Source organism: Canis aureus, chromosome 1, assembly GCF_053574225.1.
Source record: "Canis aureus isolate CA01 chromosome 1, VMU_Caureus_v.1.0, whole genome shotgun sequence".
Taxonomy (NCBI): domain Eukaryota; kingdom Metazoa; phylum Chordata; class Mammalia; order Carnivora; family Canidae; genus Canis; species Canis aureus.
In genome coordinates, this window is record NC_135611.1 from 111,402,419 (window position 1) to 111,425,961 (window position 23,543).

The following is a 23,543-nucleotide window of genomic DNA, read 5'->3' on the forward strand; positions in this document are numbered from 1 at the left end:
GGTTGTTTCCTAACCCCATTGATTATAGTAAATCTTCGTCTGGGTGCTCCCAAAGACCAACAGCTTGTCTTGCCCAAAGGGAATAATAATAATAATAATAATAATAATAATAATAATAATAATAATAATAATAAAAGCAATTCTCCTATATTGAACCTTTACTGTGTTTTCAAGTCTCAGCTCAGATGTCTACTCTTCCAGGAAGCCCTCCCTGTCTCTTGTCCCCAGGCTGGGTCAAGCACCCCCTAGGGTTCTCCCAACCCAGCTCACTCTGTGCTTCCTGCTTTTTGTTTATGACCAGTATCCTTTCAGCTCACTTAATATTTCCAAACTGCTTACAGTGAGCCTGGCACTGAGTCTGATTTTATTAAGCTCTCAACAACTGGGAGCCACCATTATTGTTTTGTTATCATTACTATTGACTATCATTATCTCTGTTCCTGTCCACTTAACTCTAACATTCTGTGGTTGTCCCTCCCTGGCACCTCTTCTCCCTGAATTGTTTCTGCATCCTGGCAAAGAGCTTACAAGGAGGGAGACATAATTCTCGAGGGGACTCAGCCAAAAGGCAGGGATTTCTTTATCCTTCTCCACCCTGGTGGAAACCCCAGATTCCTAGGGCTCTTGTTCTGTGTGCTGGACAGAGGAAGGAAAGAGAGCCCTGGGGTGAGGGGTGGGGAGGTAGGTCCAAAGTTCCTCCCTGCCACTGCCACCACCACCCCTGTCTGTCCTGGGAGCCACTGTCATCAAAGTGAGTTTGCAGCAGGGCAGAGGGGAAGAAGAGGGAGCTGAAGGGATAGAGCTGGAGTGAAGACAGTGTCTGTGTGTGCAAGCCAGGGCACGCTGGTCAGGTGCCAGGACCCATGGGGCTCGCTGACTTGTGGGGCCACCACTGGGTGGGAATCCTGCTTGCAGGTGAGTGCGCTGTTCCCTTCAGAGGGTGTGGGGATGGTGTGTGTGTGTGTGTGTGTGTGTGTGTGTGTGCGTGCGCACGCGCACATGCACATACACAAAAGAGAGACAGAGACACAGAGACATTAAGATCAGAGAAATAAAAACAAATACAAAAGCGATCGACAAAGGTAGAGACCAGAGATAATGACATATATACAGAGAGAGGTGGATTTGGAACCACAGAACCGGAGACCTAGAGAGAAATAGGGGGACAGAGAGGCAGAGAGTGGAAATGACAGAAGAAGAGGTAGCCCAGGGAAGAACAGGGAGGCTCAGATAGAAGAGAAGGAGTGAAATGACAGCCAAAGGGACAGCAAGAAAAGTATACAGACATACAGAGAAATAGATTTGGGGAAGTCGTTGGCGGGGGGGGGGGGGGGGGGGGTTGGAGGGAAAGAGCTGGAACATAACACAGACAGGTGGAGGGAGGATGTGCCAGTCCCAAGTGGCCAGGTCACACCTCAATCAGGACAGTGGATGGATGAGAAATTGATGCTTAGGGTCTCTGAGCAAAAGGAAGAAATGAGACTATTTTGATAAGAAAAGCATTTTGGAAAAAAAAAAAAAAAAGAAAAGCATTTTGGGGCAAAGAAATGATTTTGCAATGGGTAGTGTGCAAAATTCAGCCTTGCTTTGCTGTGTGGCCCTGAGACTTGGCTCCTTCCCCTGGCTGACCCTGGCAGGCCACAGGAGCTCCGGAGTCCCCTGAGGGGCTGCCAGTTATCACCTTCTCTGCAGAATTTGCTTCCCTCCTGTGCACACAAGGCAGGACCCTGTGGGGAGGAGGCGGGAGGGAAGGGGTTAGGTAAAGGCTCTCTGCAGAGGGAGGTTTCAGATGCATGTGATGAGGTGCACCGCACCATTGATGCTTTCACTCGTGGTCTTTCTCTTATCCTTATGACAGTCATATGAGGTGGAAACTATTATTACTCCATTTTACAGATGGGGAAATTGAGACTCTCAAAGAGGACATCACTTGCCAAAAAATAAAATGATAAAATTGGGATTCACATGCAGGCTTTGAGCCTGTGGATTTAACTTCTAGTGCTATTGCAGGCAGAAAATACAAACATGGAAATAATTATAATAGTGACTGAGCACTTAACTATGAACTGTTTTAAACATGTCACACCTGGAATATCTCATCAAGCCCCATAGTAACCCGATGAACTAAGTTCTCTTTTCCCCATTTTGCTGGTGAAGAAAGTGAGGCTTGCACATAGAGAGCCCCCTTGCCTGTGATCAGAGCCAGGAAACATTAGACTCAATATTTGTTTCCGAATATCCGGGGAGCCCATGCCCTTAACCACTGACTGAGCAGGGAATGGGGCAGGACTCAGGCCAGATTGGGGTCCAGTTAGGGCTGGAGAGAAACATGGCTGTCAGCCTCTGAGTTGGGCTGACGGGAGGGGTGGGGGGTGTCAATGTCAGCTGCATATGATCATGGCAGCGGGGGTTGGGGGAGTCCCCACTCATGCCCACAGTCTCTTCAAGCCTCCACAAATGTAGAATGGACAGATGGAAAACCAACAATTTCTGCTATCTTGTTCCCTTTCTGCCCGAGGGCAAGTCTGCGGAAGTACCAAAGGTTAATTTCCCCCACCAGAGATAATAGAAGTTCCCATTAATCAGGGATAAGCTCTGTGCCCATCCCTGGGCTGACAGGAGGAATTATTATTTTTAAGATTTTATTTATTTATTCATGACAGACACAGAGAGGCAAAGACACAGGCAGAGGGAGAAGCAGGCTCTCTGTAGATTGCTGATGCAGGACTCAATCCCAGGACCCTGGGATCAATCACCGAGCCACCCAGGTGTCCCTGACAGGAGGAATTATGTGGTGTGAGGAACACAGTCTTTAGGGGCTGGCAGTTCAGGTTCAAGTTTGGCTTCTGCTACTTACTATAATGGTTTTGGAAAGTGACTCCTCCTGTCTGAGCACATCTCTTCCCTCTTGAGGAATGAGGAGACTGATTATGTATCTCCTCTAGGGTGAGAATCATTGGAGACAGCACAGTGACCCTCAGGGGCCCAATTCCAGCTTCCCAGTATTCATTACCCCAACACAACAACCCTGGGGTACAGGTGATAGATACTATGTCCATTCTACAGCTGGACAGATTGAGGTTCAAGAAGATTAAAAACATGCCACAAGTCACATGGTCAGTGAGTAGTGGCTAGGAGTCCAGCTTGTCGGGGTGAAGTGCCACATCCATGACCTAGACCCCCTTATATTTATGGAGACCATAACTGGACCTCCAACACACCTCTTCCTCCCTAAATGCCTCTTCCCTCTTCCCCACCAGCCTCACTTTTGACCATGTGGAGTCTACCAGCTGCAGCCCAACTCACCCTTGATACCAACCCATTTACCACCACCCAAGGTGAGAAGGATGCTGTTCCATCTATGTCTGGGACCCCCTGGGCAACTCAGACTCATGGCAGATTCATAGATGTGGACACAGAAAACAAAGCTATCCTTCTGATCCCTGCCTTCATACCTAAATCACCATTAGGATTCCATACTCGAAGTTCCAACGAGACCAATCAGATTGGCCCAGCCAGGGTCTGGCAACAACTGGTTGGTCAAATCAAGTGTACTGGGGCAGGTGTAGAGGGGTGGACTGTGGCTAGCATGGTTGTGGGTGGGAAAGGTTGGCTAAGAAGTAGGCACTGGGATCTGGCTGGCCTCCCTGTTACAAAGGTGATTCTCCTTAAAAGCTGATATTAATTGACCCATTGTCATATCCCAGATCCTTCTGCTTTATTTGTACAATCCCTTTTAATGAAGACTCAGAGAGAGGAAATAAGTTGCCCATGACCACACTTAAAATGAGCAGTAGATCTAGCATTTGAGCCCAGGCATTGAGCTCGTGTGTCTTCTGGCAATTCCAATCCATCCTTGACTCTCTGGGTCTCTCTGTGGCTACATTTTTCTTGGTCCTCCTCTGTCTCCTTATCTCTCTTTCTGTGCAGGACTGCTGGCCAAGCCCACCATTTCAATCAGCCAAAACACTGCCACAGAGCAGATGGAACAGGTGACCTTCTACTGTTACACCAAGGATGCCAATGTTACCATCCAGTGGTTCTTCAAAGATGTCCCCCTGGTGTTCCATGAACGCATGCAGCTGTCCACGGATGGCAAGAACCTCACTATCCTCACTGTGCAACGGGAGGACTCTGGGATTTACAAATGTGAAGCTCAGGGTTTCCTCCATGTCCACAGGAGTGATCCCACCTTCCTGACTGTGAACTGTGAGTCCCTTTCCATTCTCCCCAGCCCTTCACTGACACCCCCTTCTTGGTGATTTCATTCAGTCTCACAGCTTTAGAAACCATCCAATGTGGACTTGTCTACCCTTGGACTCCAGACGTATAACTGTTTGATGTCTCTACTTGGATACTACCGGAAACATCCAAGTTAAGATATCTAAAACTAAGTCACCTTCAGATGTCTTGTCTGGCAGGGGCAAGGAAAGAGCATTTGCTGGTATGCTTTAGGTGTGTCTTAAATCCCACTTTACCTACAGATAAGGCTGACATTTAACTTCCATTAGACTCCTGTCTCTCCTTTGTAGTTGATCCAGAGCTTGGGTATGGAGAAGAGAAATACTAATATTTATTGACTCCTGAGCTCTCCGTAAGAGAGCCATTGCTGATGTGATTGTTACTGCTATGATTGTTCTTGTCTTCCCAGATGGTCCTGACCCATTTGAAATCAAGTTGGAGTCTGGCATATCCAGCGGGGAGGTGGTTGAGGTGATAGAGGGTTCCACTGTGACCCTCTCGGTGGACACACGGTCTCATCCACCTCCTGACTATTCCTGGTTTCTCCTCAACAACCCTCTCCCATCTTCCTCGATGAGAACATTTACCATCCAGGCTGTGTCCAAGGAGCATGAAGGCATGTACAGGTGCTTGGTGTCCAACATTGCCACCCACCTGCTCCGCCTGAGTGCTCTTGAAGTCCGAGTCCTTGGTAAGCCTCTTTTTCCTGTTTCCTTTGTTCCTCTGAGAGTCAGAGCTACACCAGTATCCCAGAGGTTGAGAACACAGAAGAGTGGGGATTTCCTCTGTGGCTGGTGACAGCATAGGTCTCTGACCACAGGGAAGGGCCTGGCTCCTGGCTTGGCACATCTTCCACAAGACCTTGTTGGCTGTCTATGGGTTGTCCATTCTTTGGTTCTCTGAAACTTGGTAGGGGGGTTGATTCTCTCTACATACAAACACTAACACAGTATTCACACATCTCAACACGTGAGTAGTAACCACATATGCACAGCACATTCACACACCTGTACAACACACACAAGACACACATAATTCATGTACAACTAATACACATAACACACAACACAACCAACATACAACATGCATGCAAGGCACATGCACACAACAGATACATATAACATGTACACAACAGATACATACAACACACAGAGAACATAACACGTCATAGACCTACATCACATGCTCACACTGTATAGACAACCCCCTAACACATACATGCAATACACTCACACATACACACAACACATATACTACACACAGGAGATACTCACACATAAAACACAGACATACTATCTCACATGTGATACATATGCAACAAACAATACCACAAACACACCACACACTCTCACGTAAAACATATACACCCACAACATATAACATACATACAACATATAACATAACACACACATCACAGTCACTCAAGATCCTCACATACAACACAGAAAATGCACCACATACTCTACATTCAATACCCTCAGCACATGTACACAACTGACACATTACACATACTCAGTGTATATATACTATACACACAACGCAGTCATACACACAGCATGTAGAACACCATACAACACATATGTATAACACACACAATACCACACACAACATACTCTCACATGCAGAGAATATATACATACAATGCACACTCACAAAGTGAATATGAACAATACCTCATAGTCACAAAACATATACACAGACACACACACAAACTTACACACAAAACATGCCCATATTCCACACACTCACTGTACACAGAAAGCCCATAACATACTCACATTATTGCCACACAGCACACACTCATACCTCCCATTAATGTAGTCATAGGCAAAGTACACACACACACACACACCCCACCCACAGTATATAACATAGATCCCTGGAAAGCCCTATGGGGCCCACCTGGGCAAGAGACTGGGGAAGAGTTCCTGACCCCTACCCTATGTCTCTGTGTGTTTCCAGAAATGCTGACTGAGCCTCACATTGTGCCCCCAACCCTGAATCTCGTGGAAAATGCCAGCTCTGTGACCCTGACCTGCCAGACCTCCCACAAGGAGGCTGGAGTCCTGTGGTTCCTGAGGGGCCAGGCCCTCCTGCCCAACAAACACCTGGTGCTGTCGGCCAACAACAGGAGCCTGGTAATCCATGGCCTCCGGAGAGACGACACGGGACCCTATGAGTGTGAGGTCTGGAACTGGGGCAGCCGGGCACGAAGCAAGGCCGTAAGGCTCACCATCAGCTGTGAGTCACCCAAGCTGCACCTTGTCCTCCTCTTTCCCTCCTTCCTTCCCTCCCTTCCTTCCAGCCATTCATCCCACAATTACTGAACACTGGTTCTGTGCCAGGCACGTCTGGGCATGGAACAAGACAAATCACCTGCCCATGTGGGGCTTACCTTCTAGTGGGGAGACACACCCTAAACAGTTAAGGGAGAGACATGGTGTGTTGGGCGGGGCTGAGGAGAACCATAAGGCAGCATGGGGGCAGGGGAAGCTGGGAGGGGAAGGTGCTACTGTCTTAGGTGGAGTCATCAGGGAGGCCTCCCTGAGGAGGTGGTGTTCATGCAGAACTGCATAGGCAGATAAGGGAAGAGAATGCCAGGGGGAGGGAGCAGCATGTGGAGTGGGTGGTGAGCAGTGGGCACAGGGACCCAAGGAGGCTGAGGCAACTAGACTGGCGAATTAGGGAGAGGACAGAACAGAAGAGGTCAAGAGGTAAAAGGGTGGGGACAAATTCCATTAGCCATGGTGAAGGCACTGGGAGCAACAGAAGGTTCTAGGGGGAAGGAGGAGAGGATTAGGTTTTCACAGGATATCCTGGGCCCTGTCTGTGGGGTGGAAGCTGGGGAGACAGAAGTGGTTTAGAAAGTGTTGTGATTGTTCAGGTCCTTGGAGAGGCGGACCCCAAGGCAGAATTAAAGGGATGAGACATGCAAGGATTTTAGTAGGAGGGATGCTCCTGTGCAGAAAAGTAGGGAGAAGGCCTTGGAAGGCTGGGGGAACCAGTGACCGAGATGCTTATCCCACCCTGAGCAAGCAGGAGAGAGGGAGGGAGAGAAGGTTGGATGGAAGCGTGGAGCCCCACCATGCAGTCTGAGAAACATCATCAAGACTGTCAGAAAGCCTTGTATCTCCCAGGAAGGAGCCTGCCTCTGTTTCCCCAATACACTCAGGTACAGGTAGAGGGTAGCCCGTGGGAGGGACAGCAGTGGATTTTAGGGCACAGAGGCTGGGCACTTGGGTTATTGAAACTCCTGCTGTGAGAAGTCTGTGAGGTGCTTTCTCCGGGTGGCCACAGTTGTCCGTCAGGGAAATGAGGAGTGATCAGACCATGGATGCATTTTGAATATAGAACTCAGGATTTGCTGTTGTTGACACAAGTGAAAGAGAAAGGGACTGACTCCAAAGTTGTTTTTTTGTTTGTTTATTTGTTTGTTTGTTTGCCTGAGCTATTCAAACAGTGTAGTGGCCACAAACTGAAGTGAAGAAGAGGCACCTGCAGGGAGAAAAAGCACATACTGAGTATGTGTATGTGTATGTGTATGTGTGTTAAGTAATGGGGCATATGGAGGCTTACGTACCCTACTGCTCTCTTCTTCACTTCCCACTTCAGTCATAAAACCAAAAACTGTTCTTTTGCTCATCTCTGCTGAGCAAATGTGGGGTGCTTGATAAGTTGTAGCCATGACTTTTGGAGCTCACAGCCTACTTGGGATGAGGAGGTCGATAATCAGGCAAAGAAAAAAAAATACAGTGTCAAGAGTGCTGCCACGGGATGACAGGATTTGGGGAACCCAAAGGAAGCCCCCACCAGTCTGGGAGATGTGGGGAGGCTCATCGTGAGAGGTGGTCTCTACCATGAGATCCATAGGACAAGGAAGCTAGGTAGAGCAGACTCAGGGAAGAGCATTCCAGAGAAGGAAGAGAATGTGTGAAGGCTCTAAAGTAAGAGGCAGCATGATAAAGATGGAACATCTGAGTGGGATCTTATTTCTGAATTGAGACTGGAGGGGGTGGAGGGTTGTGGAGAGGTGAGAGGTGGGGCTGGAAGGATCTATAAGGGCAAGATTGTGAATGAGCTCATCAGCTGCAGCCTTTGTCCGAAGGGCATTAGGGAGCCATGGAGGGCTCCGAGCAGGGGAGGGATAGTGTCAAGTTTGTACTTCGGGAGCCCCTCTGGCCGCTGTGTGGAGGATTTGACACCAGGATGGGAAGACCCTGAGGGATCCTGGTGGCCATGGGATTCTGATGGGGAGAATATCAAAGGATGCCTAGCAGGCAATGAGGGCAGGATTTTCCTCCTTTCCCTGAGTCCCAACTCTTTGCATCCTTCTTTCCAGCAGTTCATGTTAATTTAAATAAGACAAAGCCTCAACTCTTAGTTTGCATGAGAAACTCAACAGCCATTTTGCTTGTTTCTTTCACTGTGTGGGAGGAGAGCCAGGTGCCAGGAATCTCCTTCTGGCTTCAGGAAGGAAATTTGCAAGTATCTGACCTTGGAGAACAAGGGGATGTACATTTAAATATCCCAACAGGGCTATTTGCTCAATTCACTAAAAAAGTCCATCAGAATGGTGAAGTTTTTGGAAGTGTAGGGCTATGTTCACAAGCCACAGCAACAGTTTGGGAAGCCTGGATGCATTATGAGGCTCCGTGGTGAGAGCTCGCTTTTGCAAGGGTAGGGGGTTTTGTTTTTTATTTTGATGTTGTTTTCCTTTGGGTTTGTCCGGTCCACATCGTGGACTACAGTCTGCCTGTGTGGCACCTAAGGAGGAAAAGAGAACATCTCTCTCGAGACTCGTTTTCAAAGGCATCAGAAGAGCCAGGCTACAACCTAAAGTTCTGTTAGACTCAAGAAGGGGTGGGGATGGAGATGGGGGGAAGGGGGTAAAACTTCCAGTGTGGAAGCAGACTGGGCAGTAAGGGAAACCTCACCAGCAGAGAGTGGGTGCATGATGTTTGGCTTTGCACACAGATGGCCCTGATCAAGTGGACATCACCAGAGGGGCAGCATCTGGGGCGGTCAGCACTGTCAAGGCAGAGCTCAACTCTAGCCTGACCCTGTACTGTCAGGCAGAGTCTCAGCCAGGCGCTGAGTTTCAATGGACCCTTGAACACTCCACCACTGTGTATATGGGGCAGCAGTTAATCATCGGGACCCTGACCTGGGAACACCAGGGTGTCTACAACTGCATGGCCTCCAACCCACTGACCCAGCTGGCCCGCTCTGCCTCGGTCCTGGTCACAGTGGTAGGTGAGTCCCTTAGTGTCTTTTCCACTGGGGCTCAGGTGGCTTTTCCTAATGCCGGCCTCACTATCTAGTCTTCTAGTATGATGAGTGTACTGCATGGAGCTGCTGAATCCCAGTCCTTAATGCTCCGGAACTAGAACATCTGCATCCTAGCTGCGTGCCCCAGAAAACCCTCCAGGCTGCTCTGAGCTTCAGTTTTCTTACCTGGAAATGGGAGTTGTAATGCCTTCCCTTCTAGAGTTGTTTAGAAGTATAGTAAGTCAGGGAGATAGTCAATGAGCAAAGGAGTGAACTGGTAGGAATTATATTAATTATAGGAACTATATATATATATTTAAAGATTTTATTTATTTGAGAGAGAGGGAGAGTGAGCAAGTGCAAGCAGGGGAGGAACAAAGGGAGAGGGAAAAGCCGACTTTCCACTGAGCAGGGAGCCAGATGTGAAGCTTGATCCCAGGACCCTGAGATCATGACCTGAGCTGAAGGCAGATGCTTAACTCACTGAGCCACTCAGGTGCCCCTAACTATAGGAATTATATTAATAATAACTGGATGTGACTGGCAGTGAGTCCCTGTATTTCTGTCTTTTGAGTTCCTGAGAGGGCAACACAGTATCACTATTAGCCAGAGTCTGTATCCCAGTTCTGATGCTTATTAGCTGTATGACATGGGGTATGCTGCTTAACCTCTCTGGACCTCCAACTCCTTGTGGGTAAAACAAACATAATAATTGTGCTTAGATCATAGGGTCGTTGAAAATTAACCAACATTTGTAAAGTTTTTATGGCAGTGCCTGGCATATTATGTTTATTAAACAAATGAAATTATTCTTAATTGAGCCTATTGCCAGATGCCTGAAATAAGCCTTTCCATACACAATATCAGCAAATGCTTTTTGATGCTCTCTACCAGCCAACTCTGAGGTGGGCCTGCTGGTATCTCTGTTGTGTAGGAGAGACTGAGCCCCATCCTACAGTTTGAAACCAGGCCGGCTGCCTCAGGACTCATGTTCTTAGTTATCACCAAGCGGAGGACCATATGTACCTTCCCAGACTACCTTATTTAATCCTCAAAACACTCTCTGGTCTTGTTAAGACCATTTGATGAATGGAGAAACAGAAGCTCAGGGGAGGGAGCAGTGAGTCCTGTTGATGGTCATGGGAATGTTATAGGATTTGAACGAGATCACATGTGAAGGGCTCTTGCAGCTTAGAGCTTGGTGGATGGCAGTTTCTGGCATCATCATCATTGGATCATACCATTGCCTTTCATCAAATACTGACTGTGTCAGGCACGGTGCTGGTTCTCCTACATGGGATCTCATTCAATCTCCTCAAAGCCTGTAGGGTTATGAATGGCTCTGCTTGTTTGACAGAGAAAGAAATGAGGGCTCAAAGAATGAAACTAAGAACCTCCAAAGCATCCTGGAAGACCCCTCATGCCCCTCCAAAGCAGAGAGCCCCTTCCTCTTAACCCTGATCCTCATGGCTGCCTTCCCAAACCCTGTGGCTGGACTTTACCCCTTTGAGAAGGCTTCTGGGCAGAAGCTGGATGGGCAAACACAGGCCCACGTTAATGATTACAGCTGCCATTTATTAATCAATCACCTGTAGTATGCCTGGCATGAGCATTCACGATTTCATTTCATCTTCACATCATCACTGTGCAGTGAGTACCATTTCCTTCACTTTGCAGATGAGGAAATGAGACTCAGAAGGATGTCACTTGTCCATGGTCACAGGGCCCCAGATAGTTAAAGGTGACTCAGGTATGAAAATGAGGGGGAAAATAGCAGAAAGCCAGGTTTCTGGTTTTCAAAGCCCTTTCCTCTGAAGGCCATATTTGATCCATTATCTTAAACAGTATTGTCATCCCACCAACATTTACTGATCACTTTCCGTGGGCCTAAGTATTGTCCTACCTTGAACATGTTGAACATTCCATATTTTGAACATGAATACTCTTATATTGAATCTTTTTAGCAACCACTGACACTATTATCCCTTTTTACAGAGGAGACAACTGAAGCACAGAGAGGTTAAGTAGCATGGTCAAGGTCACACAGCTGAGATGTGAATAAGCCATTTGGCTCTAAAAATTATGCTATTAATATGACAAAATGCTGCCTCCCAGTGACTGGAAAACAAGTGTTCATCAAGTGGCACTAGAGATAAAACCACAGCTTGGGAAGGGGAGGGGGGCAGGCACGAGGGTGTCAGACCAGGGTCCCAATTCTTTCTCCTTGCCCAGGTCCCAGGTCTTCCCTGTCTGCAAGAGTCATTGTTGGCATTGCCCTCGGGATCCTGATTTTCATTGCCCTGACTGCAGGCCTGGGCTATTTCCTCTACAACAGAAATGCCAAACGGTAAAGCTGGGAATGGGGTAGGGGACATGGTGGCCTGCAGGGGGCCTGCCTGGCTGAAGAGTTGCTGACCATGGTGCTGAGCTGTGTTAGTAGCAACTGGGGAACTCAGGGGGATTGGGACATTGCCCAATAATGGACATGGGTTATGGGTAGCACCTGCGAAGATGGTGAGGTCTGGGGGCAGAAGAATGAGGGACTTGGGGTTTCAGGTTCTCAAGGAAAAAAGCAGAGGACCCCGTCCAGGAGGCAGCAACACCCAGCTCTGCGGAGGAGCCCTGTGCAGAGTCCTGTTCTAGTAAGTGACTTCATGGCTGATACCCAGGGCAGCGGGGGAGGCTGGAGAATAGGCTGGTACTGGGAGCCCGGACTTCTGCTCCCAGCTCTGCCACTAGTGATCATGGATGAGATTGGAGCCAAGAACTCAGAGGAGTTCTGCTCTTCCAACATCCACAGCATAAATGGGCATTTGTTACCCTTCTCTCCTTCCTCAATCTCAGAAAATTTTGCTAATTGATCGCTGTAGGCAGAGAGAATCAATTGCAACACTCATCCCTGCTGAACCCAAACTCACCTTTATAACCCATCTCAACACAGTGCTTCATGCACCCTCTACTGATGGGTGGGAGCTGACTAAAGGCAAAATGAAACACCTTTGACATCTCTGGGCTAAGATTCTGGAAGGATGGACCCCACAAAATGGAAGCCCTAGAGACTGTCCAATCCAGCTCAGGTTTACAGAGAGGAAATCCATGCCCAAGAAGGATAAAGGATAAATCCACTCTACAGAGAACCCAATGACACAGATAGCAATAGGTCTTAGATTTCTGTCCTCATCCATCTCATCAAACAGCCTTATCTAACCCAGAACTAGATTTCCAGGGCATTTCTAGGTCAAGCTCACCAGAGATGTGATGGAGAGTCCTGGGGAAGGAAAAAGGGAGGGAGGGAGGGAGGAAGGAAGGAAGGAAGGAAGGCAGGCAGGCAGGCAGGCAGACAACGAAAACAACCCCTTCCCTTACATCTCTTCCTGATACCAGCCCTGGGCTGTCATTCCATTTCTCTAGATTGGCCAAAGGCCATGTATGCCAATTTACCTGAACCTCAAGGACAAGTTGGAGTCAAAGAGGTGAGCAATGCTCCAGAGGGACCCTCCCTGCTCCCCTGAGAATCTGGCCCTTCCCCAGTGCAGCAGGGCTGTTCCAGTCCCACCTCTGGGGTTGGGAAGTGAGGCATATTCTCTTGAGAATACCCAGTGCTAGCTTGAGTTTCTCTGCATTTCCTCCCCTGCCTCCTCTGGGAATCCACAAGACCCTCTCTGGCTTTCCATCTCTTTTTGTCTTGCCTTTCAACATGACAATGCCTAGCCTTGAGCTCCTCTAGGAGTCAGAAGGGATGTAAGGGGCCTCTGAGACCAAAGCTGTTTCTGAGAATTGCTGGGAATGGTCCCCATCCCAAGCCCTGTGACCTCTTTATCACTTTCTTTTTTCCCAGATGCTGCCACCAGATCCCCTAGAGCAATTTTATGAGGTAGGTTGGCACTGCTGGGTTTGACTTTAAAAAGCTGCAGTGAGAATACAATCTGAGAATTTTGTATTTGACAAGTCTGAGGAACCATCCTGTGTAACTCTTTATTGTGCATTGCAAGGCTAGGGAAGGGGGGGACAGTGGCCCAAGGCCTCAGAGGCAGCTCGACCAGATTCTGGTCCCTGGCTCCTGCTGTGATTTCTTTTACCTCCGGGGCTCTGAATTGGATTGCAAATGAGATAGCTGTAGCCTAGCACATGCTGAGGTGCAAAGGAAATTTTGGAGTAGAGATTGCCAAGGTAGCCAGGTGAAAAGACAGAGTTCTAGGTCAGGGCCAGGGCCCTAGGTCCTAAACTTACATCTATTTCTGATTCTTTGTAAGAACCTGGTGAAACCTATTCCTCTCTGAGGTCGCTGAAGAGTGCAAGTTGGCACTTTCTAGACATGGTGATTTTAAGGCAATCTGTGCCCGTGATCCCTAACTGATCTCTCCATTTGCTTGTAGAAGGATCCACCATCAACAGCCTCTGGATACTATTGCCATGGCCCCAGAAAACCATCTTCCACAGTTGCGTTGGATCCACTGGTCCCCACTCTACCAAAAGGAAACACAGAGTCAGACTATGAGGTACTTTTATGCCACCCTGAATCTTTGAACAGGTGGAGAGCTGTCACCAATCTGCCTCTCCTCTTTGCTGAGAAGTCTGTAGGATAAGCTACCAAGAGCATTTTCCCTTCACTGTTTTTCAGTTCCATTCCACTCATTTCCATCCTATCATGTTCTAGTTCATTTCATTCTATTCCTTTCCAGTCCCCTTGATTTTTACTCCAGCCCATGTTTCCCTCACATTTATTTTCATCTTACCTGTTAGGAGGTGCAGGAGGAGCAGGAACATATCCCCCAGATTGAGCAGGCACTCTGAGGCCATAAAACAAAGCAGATGCTTGCTTACATTACAGTTTACGAGAGTTTCATTCAGAATAACTTACTGACTGGGGGAAATCAGGTGGATGATGATCAAGAAGGAGTGCAGCAATTCTCCACAAGATCCCAGTCTTAGTCCACAGATTTTAGGGGGTGAAGGCAAGGTGTCTAACGTGTACCAGACCTCTTGCCACCAACTGTGCTCCAGAAGGGTGGAGGTGGGGAAGAAATTGTATCATCATCTCTACCAGTTATCTAAACAAGCGTAGGCAAGACCAAAACAAGCCTTCCCACATTCGGTCGTGGCATACCCTAACCTGCAAGGTGCCTGAAACACGTAGCCCCAAGAAAGGTCGTCTTGCAGATGTGGACAAGGTGGAGTCAGTACTGTGGGCACTCCTACATCACTCATTTCCTTTCTACCCATTTTACTTTACTCCTCCACCCTTTTTATTTGAGAGGGAGAGCAACTGAGAGAGAGCAAGTGTGCACACGAGAGAGCATGAGGTAGGGGAGGGGAAGAAGGAGAATATCTCCAGCAGACATCCATCCCCACTGCAGAGTCTGATGTGGGTCTCAATCTCATGACCCTTAGATTGTGACCTGATCGGAAACTAAAAGTTGGGTGCTTAACCCACTGAGCCACCCAGGCGCCCAACTTTACTCCATTTCTTTCCCACTTTATCCAACCATTTGCTTGCCATTCTATTTACTTCCATTCTTTTCCATCTTTCTGCATGCCATTTCTTTTGTTTCTTTTCATAAAATTCCTTGTTTTCCTCTTATTTCATGCCATTCCATTCCTCTCCATCTCTTCTTTATGTCTCTTCTATTCTTTCCCATTGCTTTCTATTGCATTTTCCTCATTTTTATTTTTTCCCTCTAACTCCACTGGGTTCATGCCTTCTACATTCTGCAGCCTTCTCTTCCATTTCTGTCCATTCTGTTTCCATCCCAACCTTCTGTGTCATTTCTATTCTCTTTCTTTTCATCCCTGTTCTTCCCCACTCATATATTTAGTCCATCCTACAATTCTAGCTCCCACCATCACCTTTTCTTTCTTTCTTTCTTTCTTTCTTTCTTTCTTTCTTTCTTTCTTTCTTTCTTTCTTTCTTTCTCTTTCTTCTTTCTTCCTTCCTTCCTTCCTTCCTTCCTTCCTTCCTTCCTTCCTTCCTTCCTCCTCCCTCCCTCCCTTCCTTTTTCTTAAAAAAGATTTTATTTATTTATTTATTTATTTATTTATTTATTTATTTATTTATTTATTTATGATATATAGAGAGGAAACATGAGTGGGGGAAGGGGCAGAGGGAGAGGGTGAAGTAGGCTCCCCACTGAGCAGGGAGCCTGATATGGGGCCCAATCCCAGGGTCCTGAACCACAGGCAGATGCTCAACCAACTGAGTCACTCAGGTGCCCTCATCCTGCTCCTTTCTGTTCAATCTCCCTATTTACACGGTGCCATGTACCTGGCTTTCATTTCATTCTAGCACATTCCCCTTCTTCTTCTTCCATACAGTATTTTTGTACTCTCTTCCTTTTCCTTCTACTTCTTTCCTCCTTCTCCCTCCATTTCCTTTCCCCTATGCCTTCCTCTGCTGCTCAATTCTATTCACTGTTTCCCATTTCCATCTACTCTGTCCTCTTCCATCCCTTCTCCACTCTTCTCCGTTGGATCCTATTCCATGCTCCCGTTGTCCTCTCCCATCACACTCCCTTCCAGCAGCTCATACTACTTTCCTTACCATTTAGCTTCCTGATTTCAGGTCCTCTCCTTCTGTTCCTTCCCATCTCCTTTCCCCCCAAGACACACCATTGCACGAGCTCCATTCTATGCCATCTTCTCATTCTAGATTCCACAGCACTCCAATTTTGTTGCTGTATTGCCATTCCTAAATTCCCAGTTTCCCTTATCATATTACATTTTTGTCACTTCCATTCTTTTCCTCTCTTCAAATGCCTTCCCTTGCTACTCTGGTCCATTCAGTTCGTCTCCTATGCTCCATGTCATTCTTCTCCTTTCCACACCAGCTTATTTTACTCCATTCTTTTCCTTTTCATTCTTTTCAACTATAATTTTTATACTTATTTTAAAAAGATTTTATTTATTTATTTATTTATTTATTTATTTATTTGGAGAGAGAGAGAGAGACTGTGAGAGTGATCACAAGCTGGGGGGAGGCAGAGGGAAAGGGAGAAGCAGACTCCCCACTGAGTAGGGAGCCCAAGTGTGGCTCAATCCTGGGACCCCAGGATCATGACCTAAGCCAAAGGCACCCACTAAGCCCACAGGCACCCACAAAGCCAACCCACTAAGCCACCCAGGCACCCCTGATTTTCTATTTATTCCATTTCTTTCATTTACATTTTTTGGATGCCATGCCATTTATTTCACTCTACTCCCTGACATCAATTTCCATTCCATTCCATTTCTCACTATTCCCATCCCTTTCAGTGCATTGATAACCATCTATCCTCTTTAATTTGTTTTCTTTTCTTTCTAATCTTTAATTTTTTTTCATATTTACCTCTCTACATTTCTCCCATGGAGGATTTGAGACAATTGACAGCAAACTTATATACCACACTATATAATGGTGCTTAATTACAAATAGGAACCACAATTAGGAAAATACTTTAAATAAGAGCAGGAAGTTAAGGTATGGATAAGAAAGTAAACATGCTGGACCTACAGAGTATCTGTCCCTATATTTCTCATTTGTCTTTGACTTCCCTAATAGCCAATTTTTTTAAAAAAAGCATCATCAGTTTTATCACCCAAAAAGAAGAAAATTATTAGCTCATTTGGGCAATTGAGAAGCAGAGCTTCCCATTGAAAGTTCAGGTGATGGCTTCCTGGTTTTAAGGATTAGTGAAATTATCTCAGATGACTCAAGTGATAACATCTATATTCAGGACTAACCAGATTACTCCATGTTCAGAGATGGACTTTAGACAGTATCCTCTGAAGGAGTCAGTGACTAATCAGACTTTTTAGGAGGCAAAAGAGGGAGGCCAGAACGGATTTGGAAAAAAGAAACTTCAGGGACACAGAACTCCCAATTTTTTTGTGTCTGAAGTGCTGCCTAGCAGTGGAGTGACAGATGCATTCCCTGTTATTTCAGAGGGTAGACCAATTACTGTGGAGGGTAGATTGGAGGGTGCCAGACTTTAGTCTAATTGACAGATGAATCCCTCTCAAAAGATGTAAATGTCTTATGTATCATAGTCAGGGATTTTAAACATTATCTTTTTTTTTTTTTAAGTAGGCTCCATACCCAGTGTGGGGCTTGAACTCATGACCCCAAGATCGAGAGCCACATGCTCTACCAACTAAGCCAGCCAGGTACCCCCATAGTCAGAGACTTCAGTAAAAAGACAAACCCTCCGAAAGTAATTGAGAGAACACTGGGGAATCTCAGATAACTCAATTTCAGAAATTACCTGTGGTCGTACAAGGACTGGAATGTTATCAGGAAGCTTTTCTCTCTTATATGGTTGCTCATATTTGCTAAGCAAGGAACTTGCCCCATTGTTCTTAGTCCAGATTGAGTTCCTGTGCAAGCTTCCTGGTCACTACTCCTCTATAACTTCAGATTACGTATAACAACACCCTCTATTACTACTTTAGAGTTTCCAGGTTCAAATTCTACAGAGGAGAATCAGACTGGCTCAGGCCATTGTACAGATTGTGTTGAGGCTTGCCAGCTCTTCAGTCAGCTTAGCACCAGTACAGCTAGTCGTTTAGGCCCCTCTCTTCATCAGGGTCCATGGAGGAGAGCTGCATTTGTTCCCTTCCATCAGTAAAGCAAAAGCTCTTCCTAGAAGTCTCACTCACTGAAACTCTTCTTATGTCTCCTTGGCCAGAATTCTGCCACATGGTATATTCCTTGTTGCAAAGAAGGTCGAGAGGGTGAGGTGTTACGCTTCCTAGTCTTGTCAGTGGAAGTAGGCAAGGGATAAGATATGGGGAAGAGTGTTGGGTCAGCAAACTCAACATCTGCTCTATTCTGGAGGGTTGAGAAGGAGCAAACCATGCAAAGCGTCTGGAGTGGAGTACTCCAAGTTGAGGGGCATTAAGTGAAAAGGTTCTGAAGTGGGTATATTATAATCTGTTGCTGCACAACAAAGTACCACAAATTTGGCAGCTTAAAATAGTATATGTTATTATGTCAAAGTTTCTATCAGGAGTCCACGCACTGCTTAGATGGGCCTTTTGCCAGGCTATAATCGAGATGTTGGCCTGGGCTCAGATCTCATCTGAGGTTTGACTGGGGAAGGATCTACTTCCAAGCTCATGTGGTTATTGGCAGCCTTAAGTTGGCTTCAATTGGCAGCCTAACAGACATCTTGCAGGCTGTCCTAACAAGGGCCTCGATTTCTTACTGTCTAACAAGGCAGCTAGCTGGAGGCTGCCCTTGTCCTTTGCCATTGGCTCTCTCCATAGGCAGCTCACAACATTGCATCTTGCTTTTTCAAAGCCAAGACAGAAGTTGTGATCTTATGTAACAGAATCAGTACATGCAATCATGCACATCTTGTCATTTTGCCATATTCTGCTGGATAGGTGCCAGTGACAGATCTTGCCCTCAAGGGAAGAGGATGACATAAAGGCATGAATACCAGGAGGTGAGGAGTATGAAGGACACTTTAGAATCTGTCCTCCATGGTAGGGAAGTATATCAGCCATTATAGGAACACAAAGGGGCCAGCATGACTGAAGTGCAGTGAGATAGGAAGAAGATCTTTGGAATTTCCAAGATGGAGGACAGTGCCAGAGTATCTGGGCCTTGGACTAAATATAGCAAGTAGGCCAGGAAGGCCTTCCCAGAAAATGGAACTCATTTTTTCTCTTTGTGTAACAGGTGCTTGTGAATCCAGAACAGAACATTTACTGCCAGATCAACCCCTCAGTCTAACAGAAGCAGATTTCCTTCAGAAATCCTAGAAAAATCACGCTCAATCAGATATTCAATGAAATGTATTGGGTTCCTATTGTATTCCAGCCATTGACTTTGTAGATCTTGTGATATTCTGTTTTAATGTGTTTTTCAAGCTCCAGACCCTAGCTCCTGCCAAAATCTTGGGCTTTTGACTCATGTTTCTTTAAAAGCAATACAAACAGGGAGAAAGTGACCCAGAACTGAGTGCAAAGGTTTAAAACCTAGCAGTTGGTGATGCTATAGCTGTATCATGAGGATGAGCAAACACTGGTGATGGACACGTCAGGTGGGTTGGGAAAATGTAGTGTGAGCCAGCCAGAGATGAGCAGGGGATGTATTCAGGGGCCAGTCTTTCAAATAATGGCAGAGGAGAAGAACAAGGGGCTATTAAGAGATGATTACAGGAAAAAATCAGAATGAAGCAAGAAGCCTGGGGAGGAGCAGATGCAAGATGCTTAGAGTCCCTAGGGCTTTGGGGGTAGAAGTGGTGAGAATCAGACTTGGTGAAGAGAGAGTGAGGAGTGAAGGGTGACTCTCAGGTTTCTGGGAGTCATCTTGGATGACTGCAAGCCACTTTCTGAGGCAGTAATGAGGGAGGAGCACATTTCAGATAGGGAAGGAAAATCAAGAATTTGTCTTAGGCAAATCAAAAATAGATTGGAGAATAAAACAGGCAACTGTTCATAAAAGTCTGGATAGATCAGGGTAGGAGATACACATCTGAGAGTTGTCAGTGGGATTTAAAGTTATGGGGCTGTAGGATATCCTGTGTCAGGGCTTTCCAAGACCAGCCTCAGGCTCAATGATTTGCTGGAAAGATTCATAGGACCCAGAAGTGGTTATACTCATGGTTATGGCTTATTATAGCAAAAAGATAGAGAATAAAATCGGCATAGGGAAAAGGTGCATGGGGTGAAATCTGAAGGACACCATGTACAAACTTCCAAGTGTCTTTGCTCCGTAGAGTCACAGGGGAATTCCCCCAACAATGATGTGTGATAACAGTTGTGAAGGGTTGCCAACCCACTTGTGAAGGGTTGCCAACCCAGAAAGCTCACCCTGAACCTGAGTGTCCAGGGTTTTTATAGGAGGTCAGTTACATGGGCATATACTGTAGGATTGACCTGTCACTGAAGCTCTAGGCCCTTACAGAAGGGAAGTTGGTGTTCACCATAGATCACATTGTATAAATTAAGGACAAGCTGGGATAGCATGGCTCAAGGCCTCAGGCCTGCAAAAACCCTTTATCAGAACATTAGAAGACCTTAGTTCCTAGAAGCCAACCAAGAGCCAGTCATGGAAAAAGGCCTTTCTTGGGTTTGAATGCCCCAGGCCTATTGAGTTAACCCTTTTCCCTACAGATTGCAAAGAGAATGGATAAAGACAGAAAAGAGAAGGGCTGATAATTAAGCCATGGGTCCCTCCAATGTTTATAGTTTGAGAAGAGGATTGAGCAAAGGACAAGACTGTCTTTTATTTCCCCCACTGCCAAGAACCCGCCACACCCCAGTATCGGAGGGACAGGTTATACTCCCCCTCTAGTGACTCTTGCCTTTATCTTCTAACATTTAGAGCAAATGGATTAATGACCTCCTTGTTTCTCAGTATGTGTTGAGCCCTCACCCAAATCGTGGCCAACAGAACCTCCATATTAAACTTGGCTCCTACCCAATCCCCAAACAGCTGATAGAGAAGCCTCTGGGTTCGATGGGCGTCTTCTAGAATGAGTTCCTGTACCTCACAGTAAAGTAAAACTTACTATGTTGTTCATTTTGAAAGGAGAAAAAAAATAGCAAACAAAAGACAGAGTCAGTTTTAAATTCTATTTTACTAATGCTTTAATGTCTGAATTATCTTAAATTTAAAAAAATTGAAAAAATACAGTAAAAGAAGATGAGACAATGGTCAAAGCATCCCATCATGATTTTGTCACTTTTACATACTGAATCTGTAGATCATTCTGCAAGATTTGACATCTTCACAATACAGCTTGTGGCATGGAGATTCTGTTATATCTGTCATTGGGGTTTTGAAGGTTTCTTCTTATGCTTCCTTTGTTTTCATTATTATGAATAAATATAAACTTTCCGGTCTTGTTTGCAAACTTAATATTGCTTATAAAGAGGAAAGATATGGATATGCGGGCAAGGGGCAATATAATGTAAAAGGAGCGTGAACTCTATCCCAGCTCTGCCCTCACACTACAATCCAGGGTAAGTTACTAAACACTTCTGGGTCTCAATTTCATCTTCTGTAAAAGGAAGTAACAGTCCAACCTTGTATGAATTGCTATGAGGACTAAGTGAGAAACATTTATAAGGACTTTAGAGCAGTCCCCAGCACAGAGTGGTACATAAACGTTTCCCATTATTGTTTTCATATTTGATGCCTTTCTAGCCTCTCTTGAATGTTCATTTCTTTTAGTTAATTCTCTTGGGTCTTGAGGTTTGTAGTAGTATCTGCTAATCATAGTAATTTTGCATTCTCTGTGCCCAATGGTTATGACACATATCTTTTTTTTTTTTTTTTTTTTTTTTTTTTGAGAGTGTGCTAGTGGGTGGGAAGGGGCAGAAGGAGAGAGAGGATCTTAAGCAGGCTCCATGCCCGGTGTGGAGCCCGACATGGGGCTTGATCCCATGACCCTGAGATTGAGACCTGATCAAGAGTCAGATGCTCAACTGATTGAGCCACTTAAGGGTCCCATGATTCATATCTGTTTTGTAATGAAGTTTTATTTTTAAAACCAGTCCCTATCTTTAGAACACATAAGGAAACACTTACAGATGAAGTGGAGTAATGTGTAGGATTTGCTTCAAAATGACTGGGGGAGGAGTAAAGTGGAAAGCAAAGGTGGGGCTAGAGAGAAAAGATCCAGTGAAAAATTAAATTGCATGCCAGGCCAAAGGAGGGGGTACCCTTTAACTAGTCTCTCTACTTTTGTGCTGGAAATGTATGTAATAAAAAGTTAAAAAAACAGTAGGTTACCTACTTCTATTTTAAAAATAACATATTTAACCCTCATATGTCAGCAGCATGCCCATTAAAAAGAGAACACAAGCAAGAATGTCACTTCTACAGATATTGTGAAAATGATAGCTGACACAATCCAAATGCAAGGAAATATCTGGTTAACCAGCTTGTGCTCTCTCCCCCGCAATCTATAAATAAAATCTTTTAAAAAATAAATATTGTCAAGGAAGAGATGAAATAATTATCAGAGATGATTGTCTCACTAGAAAAGCCAAGAATATCAAAGGAAATTCTGTAAAAATTCCTAACATTGCAGTGGCAACAGGGTGGCTCAGTCGATTAAACATCTGCCTTCAGCTCAGGCCATAATACCAGGGTCCTGGGATTGAGCCCCATGTTGGACTCTCTGCTCAGCAGGGAGTCTGCCTCCCTCTCTTGTGCATGCACTCTCAAATAAATAAATAAAAATCTTAATTCCTAACATTTCAATTAGGTTAAACCAGATACAAAATAAGTATTACTTTTTATTTTTAAAGTTTTTAAATGTATTTAAGTAATCTCTATATCCAATGTGGGTCTCAAACCCACAAAACCAAGATCAAGAGTCACATGGTGAATGGACTGAGCCAGCCAGATGCCCCCAAAATAAACAGTAAAAAAATCAACCCCAATGACCAATTATAAGAAATTGAGGGGGGTAGAGATTAATTCCAAAGAACAATAATTTGTTGTTAAAAGAAGTTATGTGAAGAGAAGTACAGGAGTACTTTGACAGCAATTTAAAAAACCCTTTAAAATGCCGTATTTCATATAGCAGGGGCTCCAACTGTCAGCTTCTCCCTGGTGGTGGTGGGAAGTAAACATCACTGTTTCCTCACAGGGTGATTGTGCCAGTTAAGATGTTAACGGGTTTAACCAAGGGGCAGGAACCTTTATTTATTCAAAAACAAACCAAATATTTATTGAGCATCTATTATGTGCCAGGTACCTTAGGATGCTGGGGATACAGCAGTGATCAAAGTAGATAGAAATCCTCTCCCTTATTGAGCTGACAGTCCAGTGGCGAAAGCAGATAAACAACCGACCAAGCGAATACCTACAACATATATTAGGTTAGATGTGAAAAGTTCTCTAAAGAATAAAGATGAGAAGGGAGCCAGGGAGTGCATGGCGAGCGAAGGGTTTGCGCGTTTACAAGGGTTTATGGGGGAATGCCTCATGAGAGAGTGACATCTGCCTAAAGAGCAGATGGAGAGAATCCAGGGGAATCCTCAAAGGAGGAGCTGCCGGCCAGCATGAACAGCACGTGCAAGGTGGGAGCCTAACG

At 45.6% G+C, this 23,543-nt stretch overlaps 1 protein-coding gene across 4 annotated transcripts in view; it reads left to right on the forward strand.

Annotated features, from left to right (window-relative positions):
• The window catches only part of CEACAM20 (CEA cell adhesion molecule 20), an 80,699-nt gene extending 59,341 nt beyond the window's left edge, over positions 1 to 21,358 (forward strand). For 2 of the 4 annotated variants that reach the window (XM_077848962.1, XM_077848970.1), the window contains exons 3-13: positions 3,261 to 3,338; positions 3,931 to 4,209; positions 4,652 to 4,933; positions 6,205 to 6,483; positions 9,217 to 9,495; positions 11,743 to 11,857; positions 12,067 to 12,152; positions 12,922 to 12,983; positions 13,349 to 13,384; positions 13,887 to 14,009; positions 19,169 to 21,356. In XM_077848962.1, coding sequence (XP_077705088.1) covers positions 3,275 to 3,338; positions 3,931 to 4,209; positions 4,652 to 4,933; positions 6,205 to 6,483; positions 9,217 to 9,495; positions 11,743 to 11,857; positions 12,067 to 12,152; positions 12,922 to 12,983; positions 13,349 to 13,384; positions 13,887 to 14,009; positions 19,169 to 19,222 — 1,659 coding nt within the window. In that variant the 5' untranslated portion in view covers positions 3,261 to 3,274 and the 3' untranslated portion in view covers positions 19,223 to 21,356. Of the gene's footprint in view, positions 1 to 2,920; positions 3,117 to 3,260; positions 3,339 to 3,930; positions 4,210 to 4,651; positions 4,934 to 6,204; positions 6,484 to 9,216; positions 9,496 to 11,742; positions 11,858 to 12,066; positions 12,153 to 12,921; positions 12,984 to 13,348; positions 13,385 to 13,886; positions 14,010 to 19,168 lie in introns of those variants that run through there. The other 2 variants (XM_077848977.1, XM_077848983.1) reach the window with 2 other exon arrangements.
• The last annotated feature ends 2,185 nt before the right edge of the window (positions 21,359 to 23,543 follow it).